A 25,791-nucleotide genomic window follows, 5' to 3' on the forward strand; every position below is an offset into this window, starting at 1 on the left:
GGAGACCTTAGTTTCTAACATTTGTCACAAAGCCTGCCACTACCTGCATATTCAATGGGGGAGTATCCATAGCTGTGAGTTTAGAATTGAGCCTTCTCAGGTCTGCACAAACTGCAGAAAAGAGCATAGTTTCTGTTTGCAACATCCCTTGCAACAAGAAATTCAAGGACAAAAATTCCAGGCTCCAATAGCTATTATTGGACTCTAAGTGTCTGGAAGACAAAAGCTATGAGAAAACAATGAATTCTTTGCTGTATAACCAAGTACTGAAAACTGCAACTTACCTAGCAAGTTGCCACTGGGAGTTTAAATAAAAGTGCAATGGTTCAATTCGGTCATTGTTGGCATAATGGAAACGCTTGGGTAGAAGCTGTTTCATATAAGCTTTGAAGGGCTGACTTGGTTCTCTGCACTGAAATATTTCAAATTAAAATATAAACGTATATTTCATCACCATTTTCTTTATTTCATGCACAGTTCTTACAAAGCACTTCACTTAAAAAGCATCTGCAACAGCTTCTATTAAGGACAATGGGACTCCTCTAAGTTTGGAGTCATATGGTCTGGCACATTAATATTAATACTTAGAGAGCAAAAACTAACTGGTTTTGCATTCAATAATTATTAAAGGAATATTTATATGAGATTATAGAAACCATTTACTCTTCTTATTTTTTTCCTTACAGGCTACAGTTGTACAGAACCAAACTGTATTGCCTATAATTTGTAAAAATTACAGAGAGATGAACATTATGATATTTTCAAGTGGTAGTAGACTATCCACTTATTGCACAATAATTGTACATTTCTGTAACACTGGAAGTCACAGACACTCTAGAGTTTTTTAGTTTGGTCACACAGGGACAAACAGATTTTCCAGTGGTGCAGGGATGAGAACAGAAGTCTAGAAGTATAGAGCAGAAAAGCAAATTCCATAAGTTGGAATTGACAAAAACGTATCACTATCCCAGCTCAAAGCTGTTTACCAAAAGGGTGTAGAGCAAGCTTGTCCAGGAAATGGAGCTAAGCTTTACACTGATTTGGCCCTCAGTCAGCACAGCCCAGATACACAAGTTCTCCAGTTTGAAGAGCAACATGATACAGCATTATGTCAGAGGTGAAAAGAAATGAAAACAAAACCTTAGTTAATACACAACCAGAGACAGCCACATGACACCTCACTGAACTTTGACCTTCCCTTTCCTTACAAGGAACTACTTTTTTGTCTTAATTTTACAGCATATGGAAGGTCACTGATTCAAAGTCTAAATGCTATTTCACTAGCTTAGAAAATAGCTGATGCTATAAAATACTGAGTAGAAGTTAAGCTAGAACAGGTAAGACAACACTTACTGTGAGGTTTCTGACAATGCCTTCATAGTTAACTGGAAGAATCATATGTAAGAATTAGTCACCTAAGTTGAAAAAGATCAGGTATAAAACGAAAGCATTCCCATTATGTAATATATTTAATTTCAAAAAAAATTCTGACACAGAAATCATTTTTCCAGAATGAAAGCTCTGCAGAGCAAAACATTCACTAAGCTGTCAAGTTATTGTTTCTATGAACTTTTAGTTCAGAGACACTCCTTCCTTGCTTAATTACAGTTTTAAATTTTTCAAGTACTTTAGCTACAGCTAGGAAAATAATCTGAGAAGTACGCTTTCACAAAAGAGGCAGCTAAATGCTGTGCTAATGAAGCTGGATTTTTCCTGCTTGCTAATAAAACTCTAAGGAAAAAGGAAGCAAATAGAACAATCAGGACGGCAGCTTTATCTGGCAAGCGTCCTTAGAAAGAAAAGCCAAGAGCAAGCGAGCCAGGATTCAGATTCTTAGACTTAAGCCAAAAGGGGACATCACATCATTTAACTTGACGTTTTGTATAACACAGGCCCATTACATTTCACACAGTTACTCTGCCCTGAGTCTGATACTCAGTGCCTGACTGAAGTAGATAAAGGATTACGCTTGCAAGGGAACCATTAATAATTCCTGCACAGATATACTCAGTGCTACAAAGACAGATACAATATTTCATGGAAATAGTGCATGTGTCAAAAACTGGAGATACTCTGCTTTTCTTCTCTCTGAACTTGTTTGTCCAAAGAGAACCTGGAACCCACACTTTCCAAAGGAAACATTAAAATTCTTTAGAATACCACCAAGTAAACAGGACTTAAAGTCATTGGGGTTGAGGCATGCAAGTTTTAATGGGCTTGGAAAACAATTATCTAGACAGAAAAAGCAATGAAGTGTGAAGGAAGCACTTGTATTGAACATTAAAATCAATTAAAAACTGCTAGTATTAAGTGTTCTGCTGCAATTAGACTGCTTAATGAATAGAAATTTAAAATCTGTAGAATCTTTAAAATCATTGATCTTGACTCAGGTTGATAAACTTCTTTTATGATTATTTGCAGTTTACTCAACTGGTTTGCTGTCAGACCATTAGAAGAAATTTTTTTTTTATATATATATTTTTTAAATAACAATGAAATATAATACTTAAAATTATATGTAAAAGATGGTAAAATTTTTACATTTCTTTAAATCTGAAATACAGCAACTCTCTATATAAACTGGCAAACCAGGAAATAATGTGAGACTTGAGTGGAGATTTTAGGGTCTATCTTGAGTACTGAAGATACATTCAAAGAAATGCCCTCACAAAGCAAAGCATTCGTGTATTTTCACTCTGAGGCATCCCACATAAGCAATTTGCAGGATTTATGTACACTTTCAGACCTGCAAAGTCGAGTGGTCTTCAAAAGTATGGGTGTACCACTCAGTATTTCCCCCTAATTATTACCCAGCTTGTCCCTAGATGACCTGGAATATGTATATCATACGTTTGTACTCGGAAAGCACAAAACGGTACAACAAAATAACAGAAATTAGTTTAGCAACTACATACAAGAGAAATACTCATCTGGAACATTATTAGGTCGTAGGCGAGCTGCAGGACCAGGTACTAATATGAAATCTTGAACATTATCCAGGTAGTTGCTCAGATATGCTGTTTTCCTGCAGCTCCCTGCTTCCATTCCTGCACAAGAAAATAAATTTTATTTAAATATGTGAGTATCAGTGTGAAGTACCCTCGCTGATGACACACATAAGTTAATTGTAAAAATCAGAAATGCAATTTCTCAGGTCTTTTTATCAGCAACACTGAGACATGCATGGTCAGACCAAAGATTCACTTAGCCCAATATCTTCCAAAAGCAGGAAAAAAAATAAAAAAATAAAATAAAAAATAAAAATAAAAAAAAAAAGATTGGTAAAAGATACAGCTTTCACTTATTACAGAAATAATTATAAAAACATAGAAAAGCTATCAGAGAAATAAACCAAAGTTTCATATTCATATTCATATCCATTAAATAATGGATAAGAGAATTAATAACTGAAAGGAAGATGTGGCTTTGATTTTCACTTCAGCAAATCATAGACTTGTTGTGTAGTGTAGTTAAAAGTATAAAATGAATTTTTTTTTTTTAATTCTCCTTTTGATTTATTTTATCAGTTGGTAATGATTACAGAAGAAAATTGGAATAAAATATGAAAATGATTTAATCCCTCTCAGTGTTCTCCACTTCTTTTTCCCACACTCACAGCCTAATTCTCACCCACACTGATTATCTCTTATGCCATGCCCATAATACAGAAGTTTATATATATTAACAGGTTCCTTAACATTGCCACAAACATGCAAGTATAAACTCAGAATATTACTTTATAATAACAGCCCTTCAAAATTTTGATACATTTTACAAAATCAAATTTACCATGGTCTGATATAAAAATAATGTTCAGGCACTTATGCAAGTTCATCTGTTTGAGACCATCCATCAGCATCCCAACTATGTTGTCCACCCTCTGTAATGCCAAAATGACCTGCAAGGACAAAAGCAGGCATGTAGTGCCTACTAATCACTTTAATTAAAAATAATTTGATAAATACTGCTAGAAAGAGTGAATAAGTTTAAACTGCAACAGTACGTGCTAATAATAAATAAGGATTTTTCTTATAGACCATTCAAGGTTAGATGCAGTCCGGACATAGGTGAAGGACACAGGGGAACTAACCAACTGTGCAGCAACCCCCAAACGCACAACAGGGAGCACACAGTTCACATGAGAAGAGGAACTGTGAGGACAGGAAAATACAACATTCTCAATAGCACAATAAACTTGCTTTTCCTCTATTCCCACTGCTTTCAGTTCTGAACCCTTTAGATACTTTTTTTTTTTTTTTTTGCATCTACTGAGAACAGACTCAAGTGGTGCATCCGTGACACTAAATGAAAAGAGAGCCTGAAGCCTGGCTAGCACCTGCACAGCTCAGAGCTACCTCCATCTACAGAAGACTGGATGTATCTACACTATCAGTCCTACTTTTTTCTGTGCCCCAACCTGTACTAAGACACAACTACACATTTTTATGTGTTTCTTCGGTTTAAAACAATTAAACAAATCAGATTACAGAAAGTAAGACTGGTTGTAAAGTACGATATTGAGGATGTTTTTCACTCTACCAGGGGCATAACCGAGGATGATACAGAATGCTTTAGGGCACGAACACTGGTGGCAGAACACCAGAGGACTGAAGAGAACAAAGGAAGTCAAGCCTGCAGCAATCTTCCTCCAAATTACCATTGTGGCCCTGGAGCAAACCATCCTTAAAACCATCCTTGTAAAAGCAAGAGCTTTTTATTGTTGTCACCACTGCATTTAGATACCCAGCTGATGCTCAAACTTTCTGATCGGTCAAGACAGAAGAATTTTTAAAAGTTCTTGAATTTCTGAAAGCTTTTTCCTTTTCATGTCTCACTTCCATTTGTAAAAATACAAAGCTATTTAGTATTCTTGCAAACAACAACACTGACCAGTCCCAAAGACTTATATATACAACAGCTTATACAAGGTACATGTATATCACCCTTGACACCCTATATCAAGGGTGAGCTTCCCTTTTATCACTCTCTTTCCAAGAAGACATAAAATCTAACTGCAGGGAGATAAGACCAATATTCATCTGAACTTTGCACAGAGACTGGGGAAAATTAATGAAAATCATAGCACAAATGCTTATCCACCAAAATTTGGACTATCGTGGATAAAATCTCTGTTCTTTACAAGGTGAAACTGTACAAAGTTTTGGTGGTGTGTTTTTGCTGTTGCTGTTTTGTATTAAAATCAACATAAAGGGTTTGTATGGGTCAGATAAAGCAACATACAAGAGATGGCGATTTTCAAGTTTCTGAAGCAAAATAAAAATTAGACTTACTGAATAGGCTGTTTATTGCATGCTTTGTATTGATGTTAATTATGGACAGGCTGTCTATTTAAAAAATCTTTTTCTAATAAGTATATTGAACACAGTCTTGGTTCATCTAGTGTGATTTATAAAAGTTTTATTATAGAATCAGAGCAAGAGTTCAAATTAAAAGAAGAAAAAAACTATAAAAATACTTACTCCACTGCTTACTGGTCCAAACTTATGGCCTGAGGAATCTGGTTCTTCTAAATACAGAGTGTAAAAGTGTGGTCTATATCAAACAGTACCAAAAATGTAATATTTTACATACACGTTGAGACAGTTTGAAAAGATTATATTTCAACAATGGATATGGAATATTGGAAACAACTCTATCATTCAGAAGCAGGGCACATTAGAGGGAAATAGAGCAACATAACAGTAAAAATAGGTTTTAAACATAAAAACAAGCTTGCATTAAATAGTATTTTAACATTTCTAGAGTAATGTATAATATTGTTTAAAATAGAAATCATATTTACAAATCATTTCATTGCAATACCACACTACCACTGGAACAAGATCTTATGCTTGCAATTGTATACCTACCTTTCATCTTCAGGTAACTGCAGCCAGCGAAGAATAGTTACCACTCTTTCTTCAAAAGGGATTGAGCTGTATCAAAACCATACAAGATCAACTAAATCTTTCCAGGAGCTATACATATAAAACTTCAGTCACACATATTACAAAATCAGTGTTTATTAGCAGAGAAATTTGAATTCAGCTGGGTGCTATTAATGCACCTTTAACAGAATACAAGTTTATCTAATTTTCCATGATTCTTGATGAGTTGATGTCCTGTTCTAAAGCTTACTTACATCAATATTCTCCCCACTGACTGCAATGAGATTAGAATATAGCTCTCAGTATTTCTTGTGTTTATTTTACGAACAAAATAATTGATTTTAATGTACAAAGCCATGTGTAGGTTTTCATTCCTGTATTAAGTTTTTAAAAAGTCTTGGTTTGTGGGTTTATGTTTATACAGTTTGAGTACTAGTTCTCATACTATGTCACAAAATAGATCCTCATCAATTTCTGAAGCAGACCAACAATAGGCATGTTGACCTGTAACATTATGAGGCATCCACAAGGGCAGTAATTCAGCTACCTATCACCGGTTTAACTGAACATGTACAAATCGCTAAAGAAAAGTATAGATAGTAAATCAAGAATCAGGATTTCCATGCTATATTAAGGTGTAGGAAGACAGACTGATTCAATGAAGATAGAAATGAAAAGCTTTGTTTCCTGGAAGAGGTGTGAGAATATTAAATAAAAGGTGATAAATACATTTATGTAGCAGTTTCATTAGAAAGAAAATGCTTAATTGCAATGAAGACCAATCACTGACTAAAATATCACTGCCTTAATGTGAAATATTTTTAAAGTTTGAAATGAAAGTAATTTCACACTGGAACAATTTACAAGTAACAATTTAACAGTAAGATGTTAGCTTTCAGGGATAATGCTATGTCAAGACCTGATACATTCACTTTATGAGGGATTTGGATTGAATGACTCTAAACACACCCATAGATGACTTATATAAATATAAATGGAAAGGCACTAAAGCTTCAAGACTGGCTGCTCTTAGAGGTGTTTTTTCCACATCTTTCCTGTAAAACGTTTGCCAAGAAATGGCAAAATGATTAGACAAAGAATCTACACTGCAGTGGAAGTTAATTTGATCCTATTCTTCTTTCATATGGTGTATAACTATTTACAAACATGTGAAAGGTTTTATACTTTCTCTGGGATCTGTCCCATCACAATTTCACATACCCATTGTATTTTTCATACAGATTTGGAAAGGTCCCATCAATTGCTACATCTGATCCAGGCCAGAAGAATGTACCAGCTTTCAGACCTTGGTACATAGCTGTTAACCAAATCTGCAGGACAAGAATAATCATTGTCATTAGTGAAGTTCACTCAGTTGTGAACCACTCCCACCATCTCTGCACCTTTCAGAATAATCAAAAACTAAAAATGTTAAGCAGAGCAAAAGTGACTGTCCTGAGTGCATCTCCGCTATCTGCAGTCCTGATATACCATCCAGCTTGATTCCTTATTGCAAACACCCACACCCCTTCCACTGCTACAGTGCGGGGAGCCAGGACAGAAGCAGGAGCTACCAGCTTCCGCAGCTAGAAGCAATAATGCAATAGCAGAACCACAGCTGAGTACTACAAACCAGGAATTTCTCAAGAACAATGGAATAAGCAAGAAGAAGCAGAAATGATCCAAGGAGCAATGCATACTCTGAAATATAGGAGCAACAGTTAGGTCAATATTTCTGATCTTAAGGCAGATCCCATGATTTACAGATTTTTCTGTTTTCAGCATGGTTTCCTGCCAGACTCCTGCACCACTTTCTTCTCTGTGGCCTGTAAAATCTACATTTGTGTTCTTTCCTCCTCAAATATCAGTCCTCCACACATTACTAAAAGGTTGCATCTGCTCCTTCTCAGTTCTTCACATCAGCTCTCACCCAAACTTTCCCATGCCAGTTGGTTTTGATGGCAGTCTCAGCATATTTGCCATAGCAGCATGATTAAACTAAGAGCTTTTCTTTTAAAACTGCATCTTTAGATTCAGTAGTAATTTGGGCAGAATGCAAACCTTTACTACTGCTTATTACTGTAATTGGTCTGAAAATTTCCTTAGAGAACTTAACTGCAAGCTCATGTGATATTAAGAGCAGAAGAAAATCTGCTATCTTTATTAGTAATTTTGTTTGCTAGTTTTCTCTTTAGGGAAAATTTAATTTAAGTTCAACAAAATCTATTACACTGCTCTGTTCCTAATTCTGCAGCTCTAGTATAGCAATTTTGAATCATGATGAGTAAGTAATGCTTCTTGGCTGACTTAGAAGTACCCTCTGTAACTTTTTTAACATCACTATACAGTCAAATGATGTTAAATAATATGACAAAATACTGCTGTAATGCTCTCAGCTGTGCAGTAATACTTACAGGCTGTCCTTGGTACCACTGTGGATTAAACTTCTCTTCACTTCTAAGGGTGAAGGATGCATTTCTTTTGAGGTCATACATCTTGTTATCAATTATACCATGAGATTCAGGATACAGTCCCTGTAATTGAGAGGACACCTTGTTGCAGTGTTATGACCCTTCTGGCTACACAAACATGTTTGTTAGACAGACACGTTCAGGGAATAATCCATATGTGACCCTACTCCAAGCTCAAGACTACACCTGTCCTTCAAATTGCAAATTTAACAGCATCACCTGTTATTGCTACCAAAACCTACCTTACGATTTTTAAATGCTTTCCAGTGAGATTGAAAATAATAATTAAAAGCATTTCAAAGGAGAATTGTATATCAATGGACGAAAGCTCCAGCTAGGGAAAACCATTCTCGAAACAGTTAAAGAAGTTCCGAGTCACCAGCTGCTGGGTAGCTTTAACAGACTGAGTGCTCTTCTTTCACACAGACTGACTTCTTTTTAGATTAAAGGTGATAATAACACCATTGGGGCTTTCATGAACACAACTGCTAATTTTCACAAGAATGGGGAGCTGAGACAAAGCTCTACATGGTGTTTAGGGATACTCTAAAGTGGCCATAGAGCATGGTTAACACCTCTAGCTGCATATTGAAACATGGATACTTGGCAGGATTACACAATTAAAAAATCTCATTCCTGCACTCTTGCTGATTTATCAAAAGCCAGTCCTGAAAAAATGGGAAGATAAGAAAGAAGATGCAGATCGTCAAGTATTTAATTCAATTTTACTTCTCACATCATGAAACTAAGAAGGTTATGTGGCATTCCAACCCTGCATTCAGTGCTGACAACCTCCTTTTTTCTTTTTCCTTTATACACAGGAGGTGAAGATATTCACAAGGTCAGGTTTGGGATACTTCTATCCAGGTTTGGGTACAGTCAATCATGGAGCCAACACTACTATGATACTCAGATCTTTCATTTCATGTATGTCTGGTCTATGCCAAGATGCCCTGAAGAAGCAGAACAAGGCTGACAATTTAAAGTCAGGCAGCTCTCGCTCCTGACTTTAAGAAGAGACAGATATGCAATTTATTGGAAATATTCATACAAATGATGTTTTGAAAAGTGGCATGATTTACATTTATATGGGAATTCCTGCAGCTGGTCTCAGAAGAACTGGATTACTTAAAGAAATTAGATCTGAGCAGTTAACTATAATGTTATACAATGACAATCTAAATTATGCAACGAGTATAATAAATACATTTCCATATTCTGAAGGGAAAATCCTGCAGTTTTTGTAATCTACGCAGGAAGAAAAAAAAAAGAAAAAAACACTGTTGCCTTGGAGACAACTTGATAATGAACAGTCGTGAAAACATAATATACATGAATTCTTACTGTGACGACGGAGTAGTGATTGGGAAAGGTTTTTGAAGGATACACTGGTCTCATACTGGAAGTGAATGTTCCACATTTCTCTAGAAGGAAAAACAGCAAATTTGCAGACAAAATTTCTGCACGTTTCTATTATGCAGACATATTTTTTATTATTTTTTCTAAATCATACTTCTAAAAAGTTTTCATTGTTCAGACTTCTGGTGTTAATACCTCATTTTTCTTCCCACATTCATTTACAAGCTGACTGAATGTTAGGAGTACAAAATGTTGATATTCGTAATGACTGACTCCAATGGTCATATGAGCAAGACCTACAGTCCCTAGGCACATGCATAGGTAAAAATGGGTAATAAAAAAAAATCACACCCTCCAAAGTTGCCCTGGTGAGCATTACGTGAAATGAGCAGCTTGAGATCAACTAGCTACTTCACCATGGGAGCTCTCAGAGATGAGACAGCACAGCTGCCACCACAGTGGTGCCCTGGCTTTCTCAATCACCCGTCAAATCACTTTTTTCGGTCACTCTCTCTTCTTTATATATGCATACACACACACATATATAAAGTATATCAATAAAAATAAGCTTTTATAGAATGAATCTCAAAGTTTTCTTTATCTTGACATAAAAAAGTGGTTCTTAAGGAGAAAACTTGTGCACAGTAGTGTTTGTTAGTATGAAGTCATTAACCAGGCAAAAACACTTAAGCAAAGTTCACTCGAGTTAGATTTCCAAAGGCAAATGTGCAGGACCTGATTTTCAGGAAAAAAAAAAAATAGCCTTAATTAACAATATTAAAAATACAACATGATAACCAAAAACTTTTCAACAGATCCTAAAGATCCCTATAGAAAGAAGACCAGGCTTCACTGGCCTTCTGGATTACTTATATACATATATAAGTAGAATAGAATGAAAGGTTTAACAACAGAAGTGTCATGGCACTTAGAACTCATTGGCTGGGGCTTTGGGTTAGGTCTCAGTTGAAGAGACCTAACCTAACCTTAACTTCAGCTAATGAAGAAAAAAGAAGCCGAGCCAGCCAAAAAAAAAAAAAACAAAAAACTCTCAAATTACATGGACATTCTCTCCAGCTTTGTGTTCTTAAGTAACAAATCATCAGTTTCACCCTTTTTGGTATGGCAACATACTTGATGCATTTCAACCATTTCCAAATCTGTTGTTGATGCTATTTTCCTAAATAGTAGGTTTTTTTTTGTTTTTTGTTTGTTTTTTTTTGCTGTTGTGTGGGTTGGGTTTTGCTTGGTTGTTTTTGTTTTGTTTTAGAGAAAAATACACTTAAAAAATATTTTGTCCAAAGTTGTAGGGGTTATCATTCCTATTTTTGGTTTGTTGTCTTAGTTAAAGACAACTGAAGACAAGAGGAGGATTTATTTTAAAATTATTATATCACAGTCTAGAAGAATGTGAACAAGTCTTCTCCAAACCTCATAATACACATAATGGCTCTATCTAGGTTCCCTTAGAAGCCTCAGCACCATTCTGAATTCCCCACCTTCAACACATAACTCTGTGTGTGTGTATAATAAAAGTTGCTAAAAGTAAAATTGTGATATTGCCTCATAGGCATTTACTCTAAAAGAAATCTCCACGGAGGCATCAGAGTTATACCCTAGTGACAGAATTAAAAATATTACCATTATTTTCTCTCATATGGCAGTATCAGGAAATAAATGAGGAATATAATAGAATGCTGCACTTGACATCAAGTGTTTTAAAGAATAAAATCCATGGATTTAGCAATGTCCTAGTTTAAGAAAATAGTAAGTAGTCACATTAGGTAATGTGAATAACTATTCATGGTTTTATACATCCTGCCATTCATAAATTTTAAGTCTTTATGGACACTTACTAGTTTAGTCTCTCCAGAGTAATGGAGAATGATGATACAGAATAATATTTTTTCCCCAGATTGTTCTTTATTTTATTCTAAAACATTATTAGATGTTCTGGATTAAAAATCTTCAAAACTTTAAGCTTTGACCACTAAAAACCTCCATTATTCTGAAGAGGTGAATTGCCTTTGATAAAGATATTGGAAGATTTGGTTGAGGCAACTCATTTTCTTAGTGGTCAAAATTTATCATGGATTCAGTAGAAACAGAAATACAAGTTTATTATAGAAGTCACCACAAAAAGTTGCACTGCAGCCTAACGTGCACTAAACACTAAAGAATGCAGAAACTTTCTATGCATCAGTGGACTTCGGAGCCTGGAAGTCCTACAGATGCTTTGTGACACCACTATCTTGTATCTCAGCCAGAGCTATAACCAATTGTAATAGCCAACCTCTCTTCTCAATGCTCAAGATGTTGAAAATTTCAATAACTACAGCTTATGAAATTGTCTCAAAGCCTCAATTAAAAAAAAAAAAAAAAAAGCTAAAACCTCAAATACATCTGTGAATTGTTATCCTCTGGAACGGATCAAGTTGTAACAACCACTGTACAAAAAAGCAAGTATTTTTACTGATTTATTTTTAGTCAAACTGAAACCAGTCATACCAGGTAGTAATTTATGAATGACAACAAGATTGGCATATTTTTCAGACACGAAATGTCATCTGTTCTTTACAGACCACAGGAAAATAGAGACAGGAAAAGTAACTAAAGTTACTTAGACACTACAAAGTAGTGGCACAACAAAATCCACAGAAAAAAATATGTATGAGAAATGAAGTTCTCATTTCTTCTGAAAAAGTTTGTTATATGAAGGTTTTCTCAGATTCATCATATTTCTACACTACATACCAGCCCTTCCATATCATCTTCCTTCTCTACTTTTTTTTTTTTTCAAGTAGAATGAAGTGCTTTCTATCTCACTTTCTGTTTTCTCCAAAGCCATTCCACCTAAATATGAGACAATATACAATACAGAGCAAAAAGCATTCCTACTTCTAATTCCCCCCACAAAAATAAAGTAAGCACACAACAGGAAGTGTCCATCTCCGAAATATAGCAATTGTTGCTTAACTGTTTTTTTTTAAGGTATTTCTGAAAATCCAAAGCCTAGCCAGCCCGTTCCTCATACCCTCCCTCTCCTTGCCCTTCCACCCTCACACACCTCCATTTCTGTCTGCACAGCTGTTCTACAGTGCAAAAATTTGAATTTCCACAGAACACAGAGGATTTAAACGAGTAGTAATAGCAGCATATACAGAAAAACAAACCCCACAGATTTTTGAGGTAAAACAGCATGATATTGCTTAGACAAGGGAACTACTCACGCAATTTGCTAATAACAGGTAGGAGTCTACCCCACGTCTGCAAATATTCTGCTCTGAAGCCATCCAATGAAAACAGTAACACCGGAGATTTGGTAAATCTGAACAAACAGAAATTCAAGTATTAAAAGAGAGACTGAGAAATAAATTTGTATCACTTATTTCAAGAAAGCTTTCCCAAGAATCTTGGAGATGTTCCTTAAGGGACTGTAAACCAGGCTGAGGAAGTTAGTCCTCCAAAGCAGGAAGGTTTGCAGGCTGGCACAGCAGCAAGCAAGATAGCCATTGTGTCCCCTCTCTTTGCAGGCTGGCATAAGTATCCTGACAGAAGAGGTAAGGCATACACACACACACACACATCCTGACAAGGCCTATTTTGACAAACACACACAATAAAACATAAGTCAAGATGCTCACATAATCTGTCTGCGATCTTTTGGTACTCTGTCTTGAAATCAGTTCCATTGGAGCCTCACCCAATCTTTCCATTTCAAGGTATGAAAAGGGAAAGAGAAAAGGCAATGCTAATCCATGGCTTTCCTTTATTTAGAAGAACTTATCTTCTGACAAAGAGTGCACAAAACTCTGAATGTAACTTGTACACTATATTTTCCTTAATCAGCAACTATAATACATATTTTTTCCTTTCATCTTATAAAGATTATTTAACCAAATAAGAACTGAATCTCAACTCCTTCTGTACCAGAAGTACTACCAATCTCCAAACTGAAAAATGTGGTCTTATAACTGGAGCACTGTAATAATATTTCAGCCTGGACTTGGCAGACAAATCCAGAAACTGATTTCACTGGAACAAGCAAAAATAAATTCTCTCCTTCCAGTCTCCACAGGACCTATGTTTTCCCAACTTCAGCCCTGCTCAAACAATTTTTCTCCAACTGTAAGTTCTTAAAACATTGCATCACTGATGGAATAGTCATCAGTAACTTCTTCCTTGAAGAAAAAATATCCAATGTTGAACCTATAAATGAGGACATGTGAGGCCGCGAAAGCACCGCAGCGCAGCAACAACCAATGAAAACATAGGTTTGTCTAAAAGAAATTAATATATTTTACATGCCATTTAGAAGCTCATTTTTCCTTTTTGTTTACAAATTGTAAAATGAAAATGTTTTTTAATTTTTTTATTGGACTTCAGTTTCCCAAAATAAAACAGTGATGACAGAAGACAAATATTATTTATAAAGTGTTGACGATTTCTTTATTGAGGTACTGCATGAAAAAATCCAAACAAAAATTTACCCTGACAAGTAAAACATTCATAAGCCTTATTTTAGTCTAAAACAAACGTGACCACATTAAACTGAAGATTAGTCAGGCAACCAGAACACGTCTATCCTTTTTTTTTTTTTTTTTTTTTTTTTTTTGATGAACAGTTGGAAGCTTTTGGAAGAAGTTCAGCTAAAATGACTTCATTAGTCAGAACATAGCCTACCCTACCCCAGGTAGAATAAAATATTAAGATGCGTTTGTAACATAGAATCACCGAATGGTTTGAGTTGGAAGGGACCTTAAAGACCATCCAGTTCCTACCCTCTTTTAGTTTAAAGACATTTATCCTTGTCCTGTCACTATACTCACCAACAGAGTCTCTCACCAGTTTCTCTGTAGGCCCCCTATAGGGGGTACTGGAAGGCTGCAATGAGGTCTCTTTGGAGCCTTCTCTTCTACAGGCTGAACAACCCCAACTCCCTCAGCCTGTCTTCGGAGGAGAGGTGCTCCAGCCTGCAGATCATCCTTGTAGCCCTCCTGCAGACTCATTCTAACAGGTCCATATCTGTCTTATGTTGGGGTCCCAGAGCTGAGCTCTACTCCAGGTGGGGTCTCACAAGAGCAGAGATGTTTGTGGCCTGGTTTTCATCTATATGGTATATTTTACCGTCTTTTGGAAAGCTTAGTAGAGACAATAAATGAGGAACAAGAAATGAATGACCTTCAGGCCAATATTGAAGTCTTTAGCAGAAAAGAGCAGGGAAACTTCATGTACTACCTTTGTCCATATTCCAGATACTTTTTGCACCACAGATTTTGATTTCTGCAACTTCTACAAATACTTAACTGTTTTCAAACAAATTGATTCTCTGCAATGCAGAGGTCTAAAAAAAATTAACTGCAAAGTTTCTTGCAATAAAATATGAACTTCAAGGCAAAGACTGTTCAATATTACCTACCTCTAAGTCTAACTTAAAAACAAATTTAAAATAACTCCTTAGAAAGGAACTTTATGTAGTTGTGGCTGGCTTAACATTTATGAGTAAACCAACTACTGAATACATGATTTAGTTGTCTGCAAATCCACCTACTATCACCTCATGCACATAAATTAAATTTGTCAAGATAGACCATTGCCACAGCTAGAGATATTGGCACTTTTGCTCTTTGTATACTCTCAAACACATAACTCAAACAGTCAATGACCTGTTCCATAGTCAGGGAAGTGAACCTTAAGAGGCCGTGTTAAACTGCATTCTTTGGAAGAGCTCCAGTGCAATCCCCTTTGAGTAAAACCCTATTTCACAAGACAAACTGATCTGAGCTCAGTTCTAAGACAAATCAGTGATTTCTGTGACTTTTTCTGTTTGTAGCTTAGCTTTTGCTCTGTCAAAAATATGTTATCATGAGCAAGCAGACAGAGGCCCAAGCTTTGGCCCTGCCAGTGATTCATGCTGGCTGTGTCCAAGCCGTATGACAAGGCTGTTTCACAGCTCTTGGATAAATACGTATGCCACAGTCACATCCTGACTCCAAACTGAAGGAAATGCAGTGGTAATTATCCACTCCTATAAACTGGCTTCTATGGAAACATAACGCATGCAACACAAGCTTGCTGTGGTCTAGCAGGTTCACCAGCCTGGATGATTGACAGACCAGAACTGTGGACCATGCTGCCAAGCTGACCTGCTTCCCAGAAGGCTGGTTAGACCACAATATAAAAAAAAAAAAAAAAAAGAAAGGAAATGAAAAAGAAAAAAAGTCTCCACAAAAAGCTAAACACGCTACACAGAGAATTTTCTACTGCCCCCAGGCATACAGTGCTGCCTATGCACAGCCATGAAGCATAGGAAGTAAAACGTTCTTTTCCATTAAATGTATGTAAGGCCTCAACAAGAAGCACAAAAGATACAATTATTAAGGAGAAAGTAAATAACAACCTTCAAATACACAGGAGAGAACTGCAAAGCATTTTTTTCCAGCTCACTGAAGACAACACATGTATTAGTAGGCTTAAATTACAGCAAAAGATACTAAACACCAGGAAAACCATCTAGTTAAGCAGTAGGATAAAGTGCTTAAGAAGGTGTGAAATCTCAAAGTAGCATTTCACTCCTGAGACAGTGGGAAGGACTAGATGACTCTTGAAATCTTATAGCTCCTTATAATCCTATTAAATAACACAGAATCTAGTATTGGAAAGATTTAACATGTACTTCATTTTAAGCATTTGAGCCGTCTTATTGAAATCAGTGGGATTTCTCAGATTAAGTACTTCATCGAACACTGTATTTTTTGTCTCCTCTGTCGCATATAAGCAGTCCCAACTAAAATTTTAACAGCAGCACGTTGCATTAATATGCACAGAATCAGAATCAATATCCTGAGGCCTCAAAATGAGCACCGAGCTAAAGTCACCTGCACTCCTACCTACTCCACCACAGGAAGAAGTGAATTGTTTACAGACTTGTCAGTTTTGGGAGAAGTCTGTGTGCTAACAGTCTGAGATGAGCCTTCAGTAAACACCATTCAATTCAACTTTGACCACACATCACCCTTTCCTGGGCTGGGTTTTATTGCAACATTTATGGTTTTGCCAGGATTAAAACAATTTTAGTCAAGTAACTATGCATTCCTTTCATGCACTGAACAGGAACAAAAAAAAAATACAACCAAGTTGACTAGCAGGAGTTGCCATTTGACATTTATACTATTGATAGTGGTTCTGGACAACACTCTTGTTTATCTGCTCTTTGGGGTATCACTCCCTAATCATGCATTCAAAAAAATCAGCATCCTAGTCAGTTCCTAGCACACAGCCTTGTATTAAATCCTCAGAAGAGGAATTAATAATAAAAGCTGTAAGAACTGTCTGACTACAAACCTCCTATGTGGAAGTTTATCGGTGACTTGGGCTCAATGTTAGAAAGAAGCTCTGATGTCTGTCTTGAAGCAGGTTCTGAAGCGTCAGTGTTTGTTATTGTTCCAAATCAGAATGAAAAGTGTTCATTTGGTATAAAAATATTCCATAAAGACATATGCCTTGTTTGAAAATATTATAACTCGAATAAATATAATTTGCATATCTTAGCATAAGTAAAAAAAAGTAATGAGATAAGAAAAAAATGAAGTGCGTTTACATTACTAAAAATATTCCATTTCAAAATCATCAAAATAATTTTTTTTGGGGGGGGGATGTTTGACACTTTTCAGACAAGAATGTAACTTAACTCAACTCCATAGCATGTTTTCAAACTTTATGTTCCAGTGGAACACTTTTCAGTCACAAATGGTTAAGTCACTTTCTATTAATGCCTGATTCATTCAAGTACAGTGTGCAGTCAACTTAAGCTTTAATGTTAATTTGAAGATCCCATAGCAATAACATCACATGAAGTGCAGGCTGATTTTCCGGCTGGGAACTACTTGAGTCCAAGTGCTACAGCCATAAACTAGATGACCTACTCCTCAGACAGGGCACATGAAGCTTACAGGAGCAGGCCTGACAGAGCTCACCCACAGAAGTACAAGGATCCCATGTGCAATGTTTTACACCTTCTAAAGAAAATAGCTCAGTTTTCAAACAATTCTGTCCCAGTGCCAGTGACAATGGGACAGTGATCTGCCCACTTTTTGCAGCTCTGGTGTTGGAACAGGCACAGAAGGGCAAAGGTCTTTAGAAGTGACTACAAAGACAAGCAGTCAGGAGTCTGAGATTGCTGGGAGGGTCCCAGAATATCTGAGACAGCAAGTGTTGGAGAATATGTAGGACAATAGTGAGGCTGGCACAAGGGAGAGCTCCCCCAACTGTAAACACAGCTGTGAGAGATGGCAGGGAACAGGCACGTCTTGCAAGTCATGCAAGTGCTGGGATATGTGAGTGCTGCTGGGGTAGAGCAATCTGATCTGTTAGTATGCGTGACCAAATACTGGCCAAACAAGTGTACTCGTCTGGCTGGCAGCTGCTCCTGCTGTGGATAAGAAAGGCAAGCAGCTCCCATGAGGGCACACAAGGGAAAATAATCTCAAAAATGAAATGTAAGCAAAGAACATAGCTATGGAAATATACAATATCCTCACCCTTTTGGACACTGAGGTTCAGTAATGTCCTCACACTCTTCTTCAACCCAGCTTGCCTCTCCTTAAAACAAATGAGTGCAATTTATTTTTCAAGACAGTAAATTCCTTTGTTGATCAATGCAAGTTTTTAACTTCATTAGGAGTTTTTAAAATTATACCACATCCTTGCTCCTTTCAAATAAACACAGGTACATACAAGAGAGACTGCAGGAATGTGCTGAGGGCGTTTACCTTTACAAACAGCATTATAGTTGACACAGCAATCCTTTTTTTCCACACAGTCATCCGCACAGGAACAATGATATTCTGGTTGCCTCTTCTCTCCACACCTGAATTTATTACAGGTCCATATATGAGCTACAAATAGATGAGAGAGGGGGACAGTACAATGGTTAACACCAGTGTAAGTGCAGAAGTAACAAATTGAATGGTAAGCTTTGTCTCAAATGCGTACTCACAGAAAATCAATCCTGAGGTATTTCATGCACGCATAATGGTGCAAGCTTTGGAAGACAGAAACAGCCGCGGCTAAGCAATTCAAGTGCACAGCCAACTAAAGACAACTATTCAGCATATGCTTATAAATACCACAGATCATAAAAGGTCAACAGGAAGAATCTTTTTACAGACCTCTTTAAATATGGTAATTTTTGTGGATTTGATCTGGCATACTATAAACAAGCTCCACAACAACTGCACCAAGAAAACCCCCAATTTAAGCCTGAATTTGGAATACCTAGAACACACTGAAAAACAGTAACTTACTCTGACTTCCACTGAAGACACAATGAATTTTACCAATCACCATCATGCATTACAGCTTTTTTCAGCATCTCTTAGACACAGACATAAGTCTGTTATCATACAAAGCTACTATGTAAGCTGACAGAAAGACCTGCAGACTTCAACTTCATTGCTGTTTTTAGTAGCGAAGCAAAATCCAGAAGTTTGAGTAGAGGATAATCATTATTCAATCTTCGTACAAGACTAATGATTAGAAAACTCTAAAAGCATTCTCAGCTGGTTAACAAGACGTATGTACTTAATCTCACTTCCATGAATACTGAACTTGAGTAACTCTACCAATGTCAGTAATCTTAACAGCTCTGAGAGAAAGCAGAATATGTTATAGTTCTGGTTACATGGTATTATTTGGAGATCATTTCATTCTCCACTGACATTCAGACTACTGAATTAAAAAACATCATTCAACATATATGATATCCCATCTTTACTGGTAAGACATACTTTCCTGTTTGTAAAGAATTCTTTAAACTGGTATGATGAAACAAAGCAGAACCATACAAGTATTGTAATATGCAAAAAGATCTATGCAATGTTGAGGACTTTTGAAAAATAGTCAGCTGAAGCAGACATCTGAGCTCAATTTAAGCATTTGGTTCTAAAAAGTCAGCATTGAAATTTTTTATTTGTGAGACCATGTTCATAAGTTTTACAAATACTTATAAAGACGGGTAAGAAGCAAAATAGTTAAATGACAAGAACACCATGCATCAGGCATTAAGACAAATCTACATTAGAGAACACAGTCAAGTTCTGTCCTTAGCGTTACTACCCATACTAATATCTTTCACCATAAAATTTCTCCACAGTATTTGTCACACCCTTGCCCGTCAGCCTTCCAGCTTCCTGGTAACTCACGACAACTTCTTTGTGACCATTCTCCACCACTGCAGTCTGTTTTGTTGTCATGCCTTGTCCCAGAGGCTGACACATTGTCTTTGTGTCACGCCCAAGCTGGGCAGAAGGCTTGAGCAGCGCAGTACTGTGTAGGGAGGGTGCATTCACAGAGCTGCTCTGTCCTTCCCCTTTCTCACGTGGGTGATGACAGACAGAAATACACAACAAGCAGAATCCACTCCTGTTCCCGGCCTGCCCTGGAACATGCTAGCTGTGTATTTGATGCAAGGGACAATACAATGGATGTCACTGTTCTCTCACTCCCAAGCACAGAAAACAAAAAGCTAGCTGAGACCTCCAGTCACAGTTCTTCCTGTGCTTTTTAAGGGGGAGTGCAGCAACACAGTCCTTCACAGACTCTCTCCCCACAGGGTGACATACAAGCTTTGCTGGTGTGCAACAACAGCTACACACAGCCCTGAAGTTTCCACGGGGGTCCCCAGGACTGCCTTCGCCACTGCACTTCTGCCTGCAGTTGCAACAGAGTGGGCAGGAAGAGGGGGAGACCATTGGCAGCACATCCACCGTGCAGCTCAGCCTCCCCTCTCTTGCCCTTGTGGCCCATTTAAAGTCAGGATTACAGCCATCTGACCACAGCAGAGCTTACAGTGTAAGGCCCTCCCATGTCACGCAGTATGAGAGTTTGTCTCCATATTTTTTTTCTATCCTTACCTGGTTCTATGCACGTTTCCTGGTAATCTAAGCAGCAGTTTCCGTGCTTGACGCAATCTCTGTCACAACGGCAGCTTCCAAAAGACCTTTCAAAGCATCGGCCTTTGCAGGTTTTCACTGTAAGATTGGATAGTGTTATCAATTAATATGCAAAGGGAACGAGTAGGATCAGCATATGGAGTGACACAGCTGGTCATTCCACAACTTACAAGGTGGCTGCAAAAACTAGCAGCAGCTGAAGACAAAGAAAAGTCTTGATCCAACTAAATACCTTTATTTTCTCTTATTGAGTGGAAAGTATTTTTCATCACGTTGAACAAAAGGTTCTGTTTTAGTAGGAATGTGGCATTTCATTCGTGGAAGAAGGCAGTAGAACAAAGAACTACAATTCTAGTTGTGACTGAAATTGCCTTTCTGCATCCCCAGAAGACATTGGTACAGTCACTAAGCATATTAATATCTCCATCAGAGAAAATATGAACCCATGTCTTCAGTTAGTGCACCCTAACAGTGAAATATTTTGCAAAAGCATCCAAGATCTTTATTTTGGAGGCTGATAATGTTCCACTTGCTATAACTAATTAAACATTAATTGGAATCCAGACTGCACCTGCACCTCTCCCATGCTCATACCTTCTTGGCATTACTGTTTTCATGCAAAACACAGCCACTTCAGCACAAGCAATTGAAGAAGCCCAGCTCCACATGGCACTTTATTATGTTTGAAGTACTACCCTGAGACACAGGAAAAGTTGTTCTAAATCAGACATAGAGATATGAACTTGAGAGTACTGCTCATTGGTTTATTTTTTTTGTTGTTCAGTTTTAATGTGAGAAAGGCATAGCCTTCTTCCACTAAAAATTTCTGCAGGACTGTGTGTAAAACAGATTAACTTTGTAATTTTTCTAGATCTTCATCATGAATAATGTTGTTCCCAAAGTGAAGCTTAATTTCTTAAAACATGTTTCTTAACCTTCTACCTGAAGAAATTTTAACAGCAAAAAAATCATGTATTTTTCAGGACAGAAAACAGCCAAAGGAATTCCACAAGGAACATTTTCAGACAAGAATTCTAACCAGTAAAAAAACAACTTTTTTTCATAGTTGACTGGAAAAGATGAAAAAATAAATGTTCCAGGACAACATGGAATAGAAATTGTTGCGTGTTGTGTTTTTTTGTTTTTTTAAATAGTGAACTTAGAAAAGTCAGCCACGTGACATCACCACAGTGACAGCTGAGATACAGGGAAGCTGCCAGACCAGTCACTGACTGCCAGGATCAGTTTACCTTTCAGTTAAGTACACAGGTACTGAGTACACCTGAGGTTTGTTTCCCGGTATTTTCATACCACTCTAACTGAAGCTATTTCAATCAATACATCCAGTCCTCTTCATGTAGCAAGAAAGGGTGACATTCTGATAATATTAAAAGTAATTTACAGAAGAGGGAAAAAAAAGGAATTGCTTAGAAATATTTTTGATAAAAGACATGTCAGTTACCATCCTTTGAACAGCTCGGCTTCAGGCCAAATATACATCCTAGGATTGTCGTTAACATGCAGACACAAAGTACCTGTGGGACAAGAAGGAAAAGAAAACAATCTTCAGTGATCACTGAATGGTTCTGATAGCCCTCATTTCCTCTATAATGATGAACAATTGTACTGAAATTGATAAACATACAGATTCAGAGGCTGATCTCACCACTCTCACAAGCAGTTTTCACTCCAAGAAGCAGTAATGTTTGCAATTAATGACCCATGCATGAAGGTTCTCTAGACTAGGCCTGTGCATTGGAAGGGAAGAGGAAGGGGAAGGGGAAGGGAAGCTTATGTTTAGACACGTATACGTTTTCTACGGAACTTTATTTCTTCCACTTCTTCCTTCCTTCTGGGCTGTTCTAAGAAAGTGAAGCGAGTTATGCCATTGACCACAGACTACAAACAAAAGCCTTGGCCCTTAAGTGATACCTATAATTTTCTTAGGCAGGAAAACCTTTTCCCACTTCCTAGAATGTAGTTCAGTGTTGGTCTATACTATGGCAAGCAACTGTGGGATGTCACATTAGACCGACCACAGTGTCTTACACTGACCAGAAACTACCACCATGCTTATTTTGGATTCTCAATATATTAAAATTATCAAACAAGCACCATATTGTTCACGCACAGAATTTAACACAAGATCTAATGCCTACTCAAATATAGATCAAGATTACTTCTAAGCTCATAAGCACTGAATTTGGTCCATAAACTTTAGGAATAGTGTGCATTTTTAGGCATTGGAATGGGCTGCCCAGGGAAGTGGTGGAGTCACCATCCCAGGAGGTCTTTAAAAGACATTTAGATGTTGAACTTAGTGATATGGTTTAGTGGAGGACTTGTTAGTGTTAGGTCAGAGGTTGGACTCAATGATCTTGAGGTCTCTTCCAACCTAGACAATTCTGTGATTCTGTATATATTATCACTACCTTTACAGAAATTAAAGGGAATTTAGGAAAGCCAGCAATGCATTCAACGCTGTTATTCTGTCCAAATGTAAAATGTAATAAAGTGCTTTGTCTTTCAGGACTTTTTGCAAACTACCATAAGAAAAATAATGCACAAGACTTTCTTATTCAGAGGTATTTGGTGAGGTAAATACAGCAGAGAACATACATCACCTTTCTGGTCATCCTCTTCTGACAAAAATGACTTTCAAACAACAGTTTGAATTTTCAGACAGCCTTTAATAAACTTAATGTACATGCCTACACGAAGTCTTTATATTTTTTCTACTTCTCCATCAGCAAAAGCTGCTGAATCAGCCTTTTGAGTGCAATGCAGCAAAAACTCACAGAATCAGAGAAAGGTTGGGCTGGGATCTCCGGAGGCCATCTGGTCCAAGCCTCCCTGCTCAAGCAGGGCCAGAAAGAGCTTGTTGACCAGGACCTTCTCAGGCAGCTTTGGAAGATCTCCAAGGAGGGAAACTCAGTAACCTCTCTAGCAACCTGTGCCAGTGCTCTGTCACCCACATGGTACAAAAGTGCTGCCTGGTGGTAAGACTGAACCTCCTGCATTCCAGTTTGTGCCCACTGCCTCATCATGTTTTAACTCACGACATCTTACAATGCACCCAACTGTTTCTCAAATGCACCTTTTAAAACTATGAGTACATGAGTGACTAAAGACAATACACAGTTCATAAAACAGTTTTATTCACTAAAGATTACAAATATAGCATTAAAAAATAGGAATTATTGACTGGATCTGATCAAACTTTATCCTAGAATTCTGCACCAAGCAAGACTGTCTTCTTAAATTATTTAATATAATGTCCAGAGGAGAAAACAATTACTTTTTCAGTTCAAATCTGTCTTTGAATTGACAGAAGGAAAATAATAAGAAAATTTGCATTATCAACACACCTGCCAGATATAGTACAAGTGATGAAAAGTAACAAGTACCCAATAATTCAGTTCTCAAGAATGACAGAACTGCAAAACTCTTTACACTTTTTTGCCTTCGTTGTTTGTTTTTTTTTTTTCCCTAGCAAAATAACATGGAATAACAAGATTTTTTTTTTTTTTAAGTCAGTATCAAAAGTATTATCTTCCATGGAAATTGTTCTGGACCTTTGAAGTCTTCCATCTGAAATACCACCTAGATAAGTATGTGCACAGTGAGGTAGGTAGCACATCAGATGCTAGATTTCAAAGCCCATTAAAATCAGTGGAAAGAGTTAAAACTGTTGCTGTTCCTTTTATTTATATATTATTATTCAGAATATAGAAGCTTCATTTGGTTATAAAAAGCCAACTTGAATATATTTTATTTCAGGGTGATGATGTATTGATTTCTCTACTTCTAATGTGCAATGCTACCAAGCTTGAAGAGTAGAATGTCCTCTGATATGTAACCACAAACAGGCCTTAAACAAAAACCACTCTATCCTGAGTGTAACTCTAATCCTGAGATTTGGGGACCAAGCATTACAAAGACCTATTTTTGTATTGTGTTACAGATTTTTAGTTTTACACTTTCCTGAACATGCTTAATTTCAACTACCAAAGGCATGAAAGTATTATGTTCACTATGGCATATGAATCTCTTTTGGGTTTGAAAATGTTAATGCTTTTGACGAATTAGTTCAACTCATGTTTCCTGTAAGCAATACTCTGGAAACCACAGTGCATCATAAATCACAGCACATTGCCAGTGGCCAGTGCTCTGCTTGTCTACTATAAAACAGTTCTGTTCTCAAATTTTTTGCATAAATAAGAAAAACAAACATGGTCCTGGTCCTTACCTAGTATACTATGTCCACCTATAATAAAAGAGCTGAAAACTTGTATTGAATCAATATGTTGGATATTCAGGCCTTTGCTTTCTTAACACTAACCCTACTACTTTAAATTTTAATCTTAAAAAATCTTTTACTGTAGAATTCTAAAGCTCTTTTTTCTTCAGAGCTTAATAAAGAGGCTTCACAAGGATGGCAGCTTAGAGCCAAGGCATTTGATTACGTTCTGGGACAGCCAACTGAAACCTCATACACTAAACCACGTACTTATTTTGAACCAAAGCTTTACCTTGAACCTAAATGATTTTAGTCATCTGGATATTCCCCACACATATGGCACAAATGTTCTGCTATACCAACTAAACCCAGCCAACAGCAGTAACAGGTCCTGCAGGAGTTGTTACACTAATAGTTGACACCTTGTCAGTGAAAATGCTCCAAGATCATCAGTTCTACAGATGACAACAGAAGACAGCTCTTAAATAAGACTGCCCAGGTACAGAGACATTGCGCTACTATAACCCAAAGGTGTACTAATTTACTGTGCTATATGGGACCTCACTGCAACAGATAGGTTACTAATATAACCTGAACTATTTTGCATATGACTAGCTCAAATTTGGGATGCTGCAATGTACTGCATAAAGGTTTTATTATTATGTTTTTAATTTATGTTTGTTGCTATATAGAAACAAGTACCTGCACATATTGCTTAAGGTTTCATATCAGGAACCTTGTTAGAACCTTGCAGCATCATGCTGCAAGCACCAGACTCAGCTGTCCACCACACCTCACTTGTTCTCTCTCTCATTCCTCACCATCCCACCACCCCGCAAAAAGCAAGAATTGAGAAGAAAAACATGCAATAAAGAAAGAGT

At 37.0% G+C, this 25,791-nt stretch overlaps 1 protein-coding gene across 2 annotated transcripts in view; it reads right to left on the reverse strand.

The window, feature by feature from the left end:
- The window catches only part of ENPP1 (ectonucleotide pyrophosphatase/phosphodiesterase 1), a 56,050-nt gene that overhangs the window by 19,135 nt on the left and 11,124 nt on the right, over positions 1-25,791 (reverse strand). The window contains exons 2-15 of one of the 2 annotated variants that reach the window (XM_068677417.1): positions 22,133-22,205; positions 20,632-20,748; positions 18,490-18,615; positions 18,259-18,319; positions 12,949-13,046; positions 9,704-9,783; positions 8,303-8,422; positions 7,110-7,219; positions 5,871-5,936; positions 5,481-5,553; positions 3,790-3,898; positions 2,916-3,047; positions 1,354-1,385; positions 285-412 (exon numbers count right to left, since the gene is read on the reverse strand). In XM_068677417.1, coding sequence (XP_068533518.1) covers positions 285-412; positions 1,354-1,385; positions 2,916-3,047; positions 3,790-3,898; positions 5,481-5,553; positions 5,871-5,936; positions 7,110-7,219; positions 8,303-8,422; positions 9,704-9,783; positions 12,949-13,046; positions 18,259-18,319; positions 18,490-18,615; positions 20,632-20,748; positions 22,133-22,205 — 1,325 coding nt within the window. Of the gene's footprint in view, positions 1-284; positions 413-1,353; positions 1,386-2,915; positions 3,048-3,789; positions 3,899-5,480; positions 5,554-5,870; positions 5,937-7,109; positions 7,220-8,302; positions 8,423-9,703; positions 9,784-12,948; positions 13,047-18,258; positions 18,320-18,489; positions 18,616-19,883; positions 20,029-20,631; positions 20,749-22,132; positions 22,206-25,791 lie in introns of those variants that run through there. The other variant, XM_068677418.1, reaches the window with a different exon arrangement.

Source organism: Anas acuta, chromosome 3 (assembly GCF_963932015.1).
Source record: "Anas acuta chromosome 3, bAnaAcu1.1, whole genome shotgun sequence".
In the NCBI taxonomy this organism is placed as follows: domain Eukaryota; kingdom Metazoa; phylum Chordata; class Aves; order Anseriformes; family Anatidae; genus Anas; species Anas acuta.